This window comes from Sceloporus occidentalis, unplaced genomic scaffold (genome assembly GCF_023333645.1).
Source record: "Sceloporus occidentalis isolate IW3139 unplaced genomic scaffold, rSceOcc1.0.p SCAF_6, whole genome shotgun sequence".
Classification (NCBI taxonomy): Eukaryota; Metazoa; Chordata; class Lepidosauria; order Squamata; family Phrynosomatidae; genus Sceloporus; species Sceloporus occidentalis.
Genome location: NW_028316986.1, coordinates 39418146 through 39431313, shown reverse-complemented (window position 1 = coordinate 39431313; position 13168 = coordinate 39418146). Strand labels below are relative to the sequence as shown.

Genomic DNA, 13168 nt, shown 5'->3' with positions numbered 1-13168 from the left:
CCTAATGTTGAGGTGGAATCTCTTTTCCTGTAGCTTGCATCCATTGTTCCGGGTCCTGTTCTCTGGAGCAGCAGAAAACAAGCTTGCTCCCTCCTCAATGTGACATCTTTTCAAATATTTAAACAGGGCTATCATATCACCTCTTAACCTTCTCTTCTCCAGGCTAAACATCCCCAGCTCCCTGAGTCGTTCCTCATAGGGCAAGGTTTCCAGACCTTTCACCATTTTAGTCGCCCTCCTCTGGACACGCTCGAGTTTCTCAATGTCCTTTTTGAATTGTGGTGCCCAGAACTGGACACAATATTCCAGGTGGGGCCTGACCAAAGCAGAATACAGTGGCACTATTACTTCTCTTGATCTAGACACTATACTTTTATTGATGCAGCCTAGAATTGCATTGGCCTTTTTAGCTGCCGCACCACACTGTTGACTCATGTTCAACTTATGGTCTAATTGGACTCCTAGATCTCTTTCACATGTACTTTCATTCAGCAATGTGTCTCCCATCCTATATCTGTGCATTTTATTTTTCCGCCCTAAGTGCAGTACCTTACATTTCTCCGTGTTGAATTTCATTTTGTTAGTTTTGGCCCAGCTTTCTAGTCTATTCAGATCATTTTGAATGTTGGTCCTGTCCTCTGGAGTATTAACTATTCCTCCTAATTTGGTGTCATCTGCAAATTTGATAAGTGTGCTCCCAATTCTGTCATCCAGGTCATTGATAAAGATGTTGAATAACACTGGGCCCAGGACAGAGCCCTGTGGGACCCCACTGGTCACTTCCCTCCAGGAGGAAAAAGAGCCATTGTTGAGCACCCTTTGGGTTCGGCCGGTCAACCAATTACAGATCCATTTAACAGTTACTTTGTCTAGCCTACATTTTACAAGCTTGTTTGCAATAATATCATGGGAAACCTTGTCAAAGGCCTTATTGAAATCAAGATATACTATATCCACAGCATTCCCTTCATCTACCAAGCTGGTAATTTTATCAAAGAAAGAGATCAGATTTGTCTGGCATGACTTGTTTCTCTGAAACCCATGTTGACTTTTTCTGATTATGGCATTACTTTCTAGATGTTCACAGACTCTCCGTTTAATGATCTGCTCTAGAATCTTTCCTGGTATTGATGTCAGACTGACTGGACGATAATTGTTGGGATCCTCTTTTTTCCCCTTTTTGAAGATGGGGACAACGTTTGCCCTCCTCCAGTCTGCTGGGACTTCTCCTGTTCTCCAGGAGTTCTCAAAGATTATTGCCAATGGCTCCGATATTACATTTGACAGTTCTTTTAATACTCTTGGATGTAGTTCATCTGGTCCTGGAGACTTATATTCATTTAGATTAACACGGTATTCCTCTACTATCTCTTTACTTATTCCGTGCTGAAATTCCCCTGTTCTGTCCTCTGCTCCATTATCTTCAGGTTGAGCACTCTTTGCCTTTTCTGAGAAGACTGAGGCAAAGAAGGTGTTGAGTAATTCTACCTTTTCTCTGTCTTCTGTTAGCATTTTGCCATCTTCTCCACGCAATGGAGCATGGTGTTATGCATGGTGTTGAGAAATTAAATGGGAGAAGCCCCCCCCCCCCCACTACAATAACCAGGAGTCTACTGAAGCTGAATGGCAGGTGATTCAGGACAAATAAAAGGAAGTAGTCCTTTACACAGTGTATAGTCAAACTGTGGAAACTACTACTATGGGTAGTAGTAATGTCTACCTACTTGAACAGCTTTCAAAGGAAACAGAACAAATTCATCAATAATAAGACTGTCAGCGGCTACTTGTCATGAAGAATAAATTGTCATCAAGATGTACCTCTGTTCCTAAGAATCTAATGGAATATAATTAACCAATTTTTAAATATGAGCATTATGCCAAGTAAATATTCTTGATGATTTGCTATTTTGGGTGAAGGTGATGTTACAAATATGCTACATTGTATTTTTAACTTTTATTTTAACTGCTGGAAGGTACCTTGAATTTTTGTTAGAAAAGGCATCTAAAATCTAACATAACTAAATTTGATAGAATGACATGAATAAGATAAAACCATTTTTTCTATCAACAGATTTATAGTAGAAGTAGAAACAGAGGAACACTGAACTCATTTATCAGAAAGAAGACAATTAGCAAACAGTAGTAGGGCATCGCCAATTAAACTAGTTTTCCCTGCCATCACCAAGACCGGTCTGGAGGATGCAGGGCCAAATCCCTGATTCCAGTGTTGACTGTCTTCACGATGTGAGGCCAGTTCCGCACTATATCCATCCTATCCCTCCATTCAACCTGTGTAAGAAAGCTAACTGTCTGCTCTGGATTTTGCAGGAAAATCCATAGAACTCCATAGCAATGCCAAGAGGCTATCTACCTACATGTCCCACAATAAGGTTCCCAACCATGTGATCAATACTTGGCACCTCATTTCTGTCCTCACAGGGAATGACTTGTGCCAGTGGTGGCAGTATCATGACAGAATCAACAGGGAAGCAGGTGTTACTCAAATGTATGTAGGAAAAAAGCCTGCATAAATTTTTAACACCCTATCTTCTTCAAAGGCATGTTTTGCACATTGTACTCTCAGACAGATGTGAAAGAAGGGATAATTCGGGAAAATATCTAATGATGAGATGTTATTTCAAAATTTAATATATTCTAAATGTTCTGCTCCATCACAGTTTCAATTGTTAAAGAAAAACAAATGAACATACCTTGAGATCGCGATGAACAATACACTTCTGATGACAGTACTGTACAGCAGACACAATCTGAAACACCATTGTCAGCATTACTATAAAAACATACAAGAATCCTAAGAATATTCAGTATTCAATATACATTATCCTGATACATCTCTTAAACAATAAGGTTATATAATATTATTACTTATTGCTAGAGAACTTGTACTAGAGGAGGGAAATGATGTGTCTAATGCATCAATTCAGGTGTCAAATTTGAAAATATCATAATTTAAACTTGGACTATTAATGACCATTTATGTTAAGTATAGTATATTGATTTAAACATAACAGTTCTTTGATAGAAACAGAGCATAAAACTTCTTAGTTCTTTCATGTAATTGCACTACACTACAGTTTAACATGTGGTGGGAAAATATCCCAGATCAAGAGGCTGCACACACAATTGATGGTCCTGGGAATGCTATGCTTTTGTTGAAAAACTTTCCCCCAAAAGCTTTTTAAATGGCAGAAAAAGAACCCTGTGCCTTTTAGACAGCCAAGTTTGCCAGGTAGTTTAATATATTTTTTTTTTTGGGGGGGGGGGGGATTTGGCCTATTTTAAAACAGTTTGAGGGTAGCAAATATGCTCCCTACACAGCCACTAAAAACAAATCTACAAAAATGGGGTTAGGATCTAGGCCACAAGCTGCACTTTTCCCACCTGTGGTATCTGAAGACAGTCAGTGAATTCTAGGCAGGAGGTGAGTAATGAATGGATTACCAGGGGTTTTAGATTACCACTCACGTAACTCCTCATCATTGGCTTGGTTGGGCCTATCTGGATGGCTAAGTACAGTCAGCACTCTGTATTAATGGATTTCTATCCATGGATTCCCCCATCCATAGCTTGAAAATACCCCCCCCCCCAAAAAAAACCTCCCAAAAGCAAACCTTGATTTTGCCATTTTATATAAGGGACAGCATTTTAGTATGCCATCGTATGTAATGGGACTTGAGCATCCATGGATTTTGGCATTCACAGGACACGGGGGGGGGGGGGGGGATTCCTGGAATCAAACCTCAGCTAATACCAACTCAAAGCAAAAGAGGGGTCCCAACCACATCATCCTATTTCACAGCAGTTCAGTCTCTTAATAATTGTGGCAAATTAACCATATACATCCCAGCTATTACTTCTTATTATGCCTTAGCTGCAATTTAAGATTAAACTTTTGAAATTACATTTTAAGATCTGTTCACCAGTGGAACACACTCCCTCGAAGAGTGGTGGTCTTTAAACAGAGGCTGGATGCCCATCTGTTTGGGCTGTTTTGATTGTGAGTTCCTGCATAGCAGAAATGGCTTGGATTGGATGGCCCTTGTGCTCTCTTCCAACTCTATGATTCTAAGAAAGCTGAAATCCTTTTGCTTCAAATACTGTATTGTCTATGTTAAAGGTGGAACTCAGGAACTATGTTGATAATTTCTCAATACAATTATAGTTTTAACAATAGGAAGAAGGATAAATTCTCTAGCTACATTTTAAAAAAATAGGCCAAAAAAATAAAATAAATAAATTACAGTCCACCACAGCTTCCCATATTTTATACTGAGGAAAATCAGAAATTTTCAAAAGTTAACTCATTTTTAAATAATTAAACTAAAACCTCTGTTCTTCCATCCCCTTCTAAATTCACTCTGAGCCAGACATAAAGAGCTAATTTAAGAAATGTCTGTTCATTAGGCATAACAAATCACAACAATGGTGACATTTCTAAACATTATTCAAGTACACTGTATATCTATTGGTAAATCCATTTGTATAAGAAAATTATTGGGCAAACACTAGTTAAACTCTGTCCCGTGGGAAGGAAATTTTAAGAGTTTGGTTCCCAGTTCTTGCAGCATTTGAGAACAGTGTAACATCAAGCACATAGAAGCTCTTTAAATCTTTATGTAGGGCTCAATGGCACTTACTATCCTAAAGCAGCCATGATGAACCAAACTTCTCTAAAAGAAAATTAACTGCATATTCATTTTTTAAAGTATTCAGTTTTGAAAGATTTGAAGAAAACCTGTATTACAATCAAATTTAACAAAGTTGGATCCTTTCTTCTTTATGTAAAAGTGAGACAAGCTTTATATCCAATTTACTGGAAATACTTTTAAAGTCAGCCTTATTACCTGAAATATGATTTAGGAATTAATACTGTGTTCTGACTTTCTCTCCTTCTCATGTTTAATCCTGAAAACTAACACATTTTTTTTTGGTTGAAGGCACAGAGTCTTAAGCTTCCTTAATATACCTTAACAAAGGTATGGACATTTTTTTCATACCTGTCTAAATTTTGCACGTGCTTCTTTCTCTTTCATTCTTCCATGTGCAACCAAGTAGTCAAAAACTTCTCCTAAAGCAAAACAAAATAGCATTGCATTGTGCAGGATGAAATATGATTAACAAATCCCTGTTTTAATGTTATTAAGGTTTATAATTATTTAATGAAGAAAGTATCTTTAAAAGATGTTAGGCTATTTACTATTCTCCCCATTGCACATTGGCTCATACTCAAGAACAAACTCTTAAGTCTATGACAAGCATAGGATTTGTGGCCATGGATTGATTTCCTATGATAAAATGAACAGAATATTTTAAGGAAGCCATTGAATTACCATTCAGATATTATTCTTGCTAGGAAGGGTAGTTGTCTGTCTTTTTATCAATAAGGACAGTAAGTTATTCTATAACTATGAGTGATCTAATAAATAAGCTGACACATAGGGGGTGTACAGACCATCACTTTATGCCGGCCTGCACCTGAACCAGGGCTCAGATAGGGCTGAGCATTCACACACTCAAAGCCCTTACTGCATGCTGTGGGCTGTGTACGAGGGGCATCATAAGGCCGTGCTGCAGTGCATATGGCGTCTGTTCTAGGGCACAAATAGGAGCCACGTTTTGCGGCTTCTATTTGCACTCGGTTGGGGGCCTGATGTGCGGCTGCCGCATCCCCAACCCAGTGCTTACAGGGGCGGCATAGAGCTGCCCCTGAACGGGCTGTCTGTTTAGCCCCTTAGTCCTGCTAACTCTATACTACTGTATATACTCATCTATAAGTTGAAAAATTTAAGCCCAAAAATGGGGTCCAAAATCCTAGGTAGACGTATACGGGTCAGTATGGTAATACTTCTCCAGGAGTATTACCACACCCTTTCCGCATTCAGTACAAGCTCCTGCTGTCCACGTTTAAAGCCCTCCATGGGCTGGCCCCTCCTTACTTATTAGATCTTATTTCTCCTCACCTTCCCACTAGGGCCCTCCGTTCTGGTAGTCAAGGTCTGCTGTACCAGCCCAGGATTTCCTCTGCCCCATCTCGGATTCGCCCCTTTTCACTCGCTGCCCCTCACTCCTGGAACCTTCTTCCCCCGCGAACAAGAGCCATCACTTCTTTAACCAGCTTCAAAACGGAGCTGAAGACCATCCTGTTCAGAGAAGCGTTCCCAGGCATTGCATAACTGTCACTTGCTTTTTGATGTTCTTTTGTTGCCTGTTTTATTGAATCATTTCCTGTACTGCTATGTATTTTATATGTATTATCCTACTAGAGAGGCAGGCTAACTCCAACAGGCCTCCCTGGAAGAAGTTTACCCATCCATTAAGAAGCCAAGCCCTCCCTCCAGTCCATCTGCCTTGGTCCAGGCTTCAGAGGTAGAGAAGAACTGCTGGCCCTCATCCCCTTCCCCTCCACCACTCCCTTCTCCTTTTGTGTCGTGTCTTTTTAGATTGTAAGCCTGAGGGCAGGGAACTGCCTAATTAAAAGATTGTATGTACAGCGCTGTGTAAATTTACAGCGCTTTATAAATAAAGGTTATTAACAACAACAACAACAACAACAACAACAACAACAACAACAACAGGAGCCCTGGGAAAGCTGTGGTCTGTGTCCCCTTTGTTGCAAGCCATCAGCCATGGGGAAGGTTGTGGGGAAGGGAAGGAAATTTGAGGTTTGTGTCCACATTTTGCATGTCCAGACTGTGACCCTTGGGAGAGGACCATAGAGGGATAAGGAGGGAGCAAAGTGGTGTTTTCCCCCCCTCCATTTAGATCCTTTGTGATACTTTGTGATATGCTCCTGAGTTTGACCCTCGACATCCACGAGTCATCTCAAAATCCATGATTTTGCCCCCAAAACCTGCCCTCGACTTATAATAATAATTTAAAAAATAGTTTATTTATATTTCCTGCCTCTCCCAGTTGGATCGAGCTGGGATTACAACCTAAAATACTTCCATAAACGGTCAATAAAACACAACAGTAATAGTTGACTTATACACAAGTATATACAGTATTCCTCTCTTAGACTGGAGAAGAATTCATTACTAATTTTATTGAGAAAGTCACATGTCCCAGCCTTGCAAACATGCCCACATAAAGTACTAGGCTACAAGGTTTTTTATTAGCCTGATTTTTCTAAAATAATTTATCCTACTTTTACAAAAATAATAAATATTTTTTAATGTGCTATCTGCTGGTGGTTGGGACATTTCTATCTAAAGTTTTCCCGGGAGGTGAAAACACACGTTTAAATTCATCACAAGAGACCAAGCGTCTGTTTATAAATATGGTCTTACAAGTAACACCCATTTGTCACTTGGGAGGACAATCTTTATATTGCAACTAGACTTCAGCATCAATGGTACAATTAGAAGAAATGTTCTATGGTTTTTAGCAGGAGAAAAAAAAGTAAAACTCATTTCTTTTTCTTCCCAAGTACAGTACTTTTCTTAATCTTCTGGGTTCCCAGTTGCTGGCTGGCAAACTACTGACACTGCCTGGTGCCTGGGCATGATCAAAATACCTCTGAAGCTCAGAAGTCAAATACAGAAGCCATAGGAGAGCGTGTCAGTAAGGCTTTCTTTCTTGTCTCTCATAAATCGATATATTTTAATGTCCTCTACCTGTGCAGCCCCTATTTATTTTCTGTGTGAAACATGCCCACCCACGGTCAATCTTGAGAAAGCGTGAAAATCCACCATCGTTCCCCAGTGCCTGCCCTGTGCTGCAGAACACTAGAGAAACAAAGACTGAAACGAAGTCAGAGAGCAAAGTTCAGTGAGAGCCAAACAGTGGGAGCAGAGTTTGGTGTATTCTTTGTTTTAGGGGTTCTGGGATGTGAGTTAATCTGTTCGTAGGAGTGTGGGGGTATGTGGATTTCCACATGGGTTGACTGGTCCTACTCTGCAACTATTTGCACTCATGTGTTTAATGTCACTTTACTCAGTTTCCTTTACTATACTATACTGATTGTTACTAGAACAGAAAGATATGGCTTCAAAAATAGCCTTTGTGTGGCTTTACATGTATGTAAATGGTTGAATTTGTGGGTGTTCTCCAAAAGAACTTTCTTCTAATTCTTGTCATCTCCCAGTAGAAATATGTAAATTGGACTGTTGGGTAGTGCTGGAACATTGTACTATCCTGCTTTTCCCTGTTATTCCTGCATAGATGGGAAGAAGGATAGTTTGGACAATACTTTGTGAATGACGTGCTGTAGTATGGGTTTTAAATTTCCCCAGAATTTCCTGTTGGTTTCCAAAGCCTGGTTTTCTGTGTCTCCAAAGATACTGAGATTATCATCCCATTCCCATACACTCAGCTTTGCCAGTACTATTCTGGAGTCCCTTTTTGCAGTGAGTTGTGCCATATACTTCTTTTTTTATCAATGTTTTGTGTGTCACTTGTATGACTGAGGAAAAATGCATAGGGTCAGGCTGTTGTTAATCTCATTATTGCAGATCTGAGAATGGATTCACACAGGAAGATTTTTGTACTGCTGTCTACAACACTGTTTTATATGTGCATCTGCGTGTTTGTGTGTGTGTGCGTGTGCATTTCATATCATTTATTACTTATTCATTTAATTATTCTGCTATTACTCTTAGAATACCTTGCACAAGGGGAGGGGCTATTTTTGGAACTGCTCTAGAGGCGCCCCATTGCTGTTAATGGCAATCACCCCTCCACAGATTTCCAAGTCCGCAGATTGACGACTTGGAGGGGCGACAATATTCTGTGTTAATTGCCTCAATGTAGTTTATATTATTTGATGTATTTGCTATTTTGTGTTATTCTGTTTGCCATTATTATTATGGCTCATTTTGCATTTTTTTTAATATACTGATTTTGAATGCTTTTGTTATATGCATTGTTTTGTTATCTTTTAAGCAGATATAGCTCAAGATATAGATCAAGATTTACTGTACATTTTGTTTTTGGCCTTTTCAATTCCATTGTTTCAACAATATACTTTATTGTGTGCTTTCAAGTTTTTTATGACGTGATTCTAAGTATCTTGGCAAAATTTGTTCAGAGAGATTTTACCTTTGCCTGCCTCTGAGGTAGTGGGTTTTCATGGCTGAGTGGGGAATTCAAACTCTGGTCTCCAAAGTCATAATTCAGTACTCAAACCACTACACCACATTGGTTCTCATACACACTATAAAGCAGCCTATATTACCGTACTTGCTAATGGAAGCAATGTGTTTTTTAGACAGAGATGATCAGATAGTGATCAGCCATTATAACAGCATGGGCAAAGAGTGATATGATGAGGGAAAGCAGTTAGATCATTAAAGCGGGGGGGGGGGGGGGGGGGAGGGATGCTACAAGGCATTTGATCTTCTCAAACTGTCTCCCAAATCAGAGAGTCTGAGTATGGTGGCTATACCTCTGGTACTAAATTGAATTATCAGGTTGCAATTGGGAAAACAGCTGTGCAGAGTGTGGTCGTGGATGATGATAATAATAATAATAATAAAATTCTATTTGTGTTTCCCCACCTCTCCCATTGGATCGAAGCGGGGTTACAGACTAATTAAAAACCATTACACAGTCTCATAAAAACAAGATAAATAAACTCCAATATAAAATTCTACAAACTCTATGGACAACATACAGCAGGGTAAGGCAGGGAATCAATCGCTGATCAGGTTTGCATTACAGAAATGCTGATCAGGTTTGCATTACAGAAACCTGTCGGAATGAGACTGGGAGAGAAAATCTCCCCAAAATTTGTACACATAGACTCTCCCCATCAAAGATCAAGTGACCTGGAAGTGTATAAGCAGAAATGCAGTAACCTACCATGATTTTATCCCCAAATATGGGATTCATCCCATACTCTTTCTGAGCCACAGACAGCAGTCTTGGGTGCTGCTGCTGCTGCTGCTGATTCTCCTGCCTTAGCTTCATCATTTAAGCTGAGGACAATCTGTTGGAACTGATTCAGGAGCTCATGGCTTCCATTACAACCACTAGTCTATCCCATCTAATATATGTCTCCACTTGTTTAGCAGGGCCCTTTGCCTTTGTTTTTCCATGAGCTGTGGTTCTTGCAGCAGATACCAAAAGTGAATCAGATTTGAGATATTATGCCAACTTTGCCTAAAAACATTTCAGATTGATTACTGAAAAACAGGACTGAACATTTACTTACCTCCACTGGCATACTCCATTACTAAGTATAAGGTTTTCTCTGTTTCAATAACTTCAAATAATTTAACTGTAAAATTAAAAAAGTACAATAAATCACCATTTAAGAAGCAAAGAAAACCAAAAACAGCTAGAGACATATTATGTCTTACAGTAATATATTTAGTTTCATAATAAATAATAATAAATAAATAATAAAACTTTATTTTTACCCTGCCTCTCTGTCAGAAGACAATTGAGGCGGCTTACAATAAAAAGTCCATACAATACAATGTTAATCAACCAATTACAAATCCACCTAATGGTTGCATTGTCTAGCCCACATTTTACTGGCTTTTTTGCAAGGATACCATGTGGGTCCTTGTCAAACAGCTTGCTGAAATCAAGATACACTACACCCACAATACTCCTCTTCATCTACCAAGCTTGTAATTCAATAAAAAAAGAGATAATAATTTGGCTTGACTTGTTTTTCAGAAAACTATGCTGACTTTTAATAATCACAGCATTTCTTTCTAAGTGGTTACAGACCATCTGATTAAGTGGTTACAGATTAATGATCTGCTCTAGAATCTTTCCTGGTATTGATATCAGACTGACTGGGCATTAATTATTTGGGTCCTCTTTCTTTTTGTTTTTGAAGATGGGGACATTTGTCCTCCTCCACTCTGCTGTGACCTCTCCTTGAATTCTGAAAGATTATTGTCAGTGGTTCTGAGATTACCTCTGCCAGTTCTTTTAATACTCTAAGATTAAATTCAACTGACCCTGGAGATTTGAACTCGTTTAGAGTAGCCAGGTATGTCTGCACTACCTGTTTTCCTAGTCTGTGCTGCATTTCCCTTACTGCATCATCTGCTCCATTTTCCCCACGTTGAGCACTGTTCTCCTTTTCAGAGAAGATGGAGGCAAAGAAGATGTTAAGTAGAATCATAGAATCATAGAGTTGGAAGAGACCACAAAGGCCATCCAGTCCAACCCCTGCCATGCAGGAACTCTCAATCAAAGCATACCCAACAGATCACCATCCAGCCTCTGTTTAAAGACTTCCAAGGAGGGAGACTCCACCACTCTCCGAGGAAGCGTGTTCTGCCTTGTCTCTGTTCCCTGTTAGCATTTCACCATTTTCTTCATACAGTGGCCCTATCATTTCCTTGTTTTTCCTTCTGCTACAGACATAACCAAAAAAAGGCCCTTTTGTTGTTTTTAGTCTAGCAAGCCTGTGCTCATTCTGTGCTTTAGCTTTTCTGACTTTCTCCTTACATGAGTTGGCTATTTGTCTGAATTCCTCTTTGGTGCTTCCTCCTTTTTCCATTTCTTGTACATGTCCCATTTGAGTCTTAGCTAATAACAAAGGATGGGACAGACAAACACCTCTTTAGTGTTTCTAAAGTCACTAAAAATTTATAGGATTAACTGTCATCAGGGGTTTGAATATAAGCAAATCTGTGCCTACCACAAATTGATGTTTCCTGTATGGAGAGGAAATTCTTATCTTCTTTTGAGAAAATAATGGCTTGAACAGGGTCTTGTCAGACAAGATGAGAGCCTGCATGCTTTAAGGGTATCTTTAAACCTGTTTGTTCAACTAACAGTATGTTCAGCTCTAAACATGACCTCATCAAATAGTGGGAAACCAAAAAGGTGGTTTTCTGTGGCTTCTATGAATCACCAAAGAACTATATGCATGTCATAGTCTCTATTGTTACATTATTCCAATAATTCCAATAAACTATAAACAATAAACAATAAACTAAATTCCAATGAACTATTTTCTGGAAGAGCAACTGTGACTCCTTCGCTTAAGAAACCATGTTTTTGTAAGAAACCAAAACGGCCACTGAATAAAAACCAGAAAAGTACAATTAGGAATTTACTCACAATCTCAGAATTACTGACTACTGGGATAAGAAAGTGAAAACATACAAACAGAAAAAAAAATCATGAATAACAAGAGAAAAATGCAAGAATCCTACCAATATTAGGATGGTTCAATATCTTCATTATTCGCACTTCTCGGAATAGCTGTTTGAAAAACAAACAAACTACTGTACTAAATTCAATGGTTTTTATACAGGCATATCCTAATTATTTCTGCAAAAGGCGAAGTTCAAGAATAGAAATAGTTTAACACTTAGACCATGTAGGTAGATCAAATGTGGCCTGTGAGCTATGTATGGTTCCCATGAGCTTTTAGCTCTCTTCTCCCCTAAAATGTCCCCTAGGAGGCACTGAGGGCAATTCTGCCATGTTTTGACCCCCACAAGCTGTGACAAAACTGTCCCCCATGGGGATGATACTCGGGAACAAAAAATGATTTTTCAGGGGTGACAGGTGTATGTGACCAGATGTGGTCCCCCAATCTACAACATTTTCTCATCTCTGATGTAGAATAACTTTTTATATTGCTTTTCAAAGGAACTAAAGTACAAGTAACAGTTTGGATCCAATATTACAGACTAGAACGAGAAAGCTTTTGTCCTTTGGATATTTTGAACTACAATTCAGAATCCTTCCCATTGGCTGTGCCGCCTGGAATTTCTCAAACATTCGGAGGGTCAAAGTCTCGACAGGCTTTGAGTTATGATCAATACAAATCTGCCCAAACATTATGAACTTCATCTAAAATTAATTCTGGTTCTCAACAAAGACTGATCCTATCAATTTCTCAGATTGGTGACTAAGGGCTATTTCACACTACATCATTATTGTGATATGATTCCATTTTACAGTAGTCCTTCCATATCAACAAATTCTTTATCTATGGATTCAACAATCCATGATTTGAAAGTATTCAAAAATATATATAAATTCCCAAAGGCAAACCTTGATTTTGCCATTTTATGTAACAGACACCATTTTACTATGCCATTGTATTTAATGGGACTTGAACAGCCAGGGATTTTGGAATCCATGTGGGGTCCTGGAACCAAACACCAGTAACTGCTATGACATCACTCAATCCTGGTCTTCATGAGGCACTAGAGCTCTGTGGCAG

The 13168-nt window shown here is 39.0% G+C and overlaps 1 protein-coding gene across 9 annotated transcripts in view; it reads right to left on the bottom strand.

Annotated features, from left to right (window-relative positions):
- LOC149310634 (serine/threonine-protein kinase MARK1) overlaps nucleotides 1–13168 on the bottom strand; it is a 100019-nt gene that overhangs the window by 35122 nt on the left and 51729 nt on the right. For all 9 annotated transcript variants that reach the window (XM_089529350.1, XM_089529356.1, XM_089529349.1 and 6 more), the window contains 4 exons: nucleotides 12147–12195; nucleotides 10175–10240; nucleotides 5019–5089; nucleotides 2712–2768 (listed from right to left, as the gene is read on the bottom strand). In XM_089529350.1, coding sequence (XP_089385476.1) covers nucleotides 2712–2768; nucleotides 5019–5089; nucleotides 10175–10240; nucleotides 12147–12195 — 243 coding nt within the window. The remainder of the gene's footprint in view (nucleotides 1–2711; nucleotides 2769–5018; nucleotides 5090–10174; nucleotides 10241–12146; nucleotides 12196–13168) is intronic.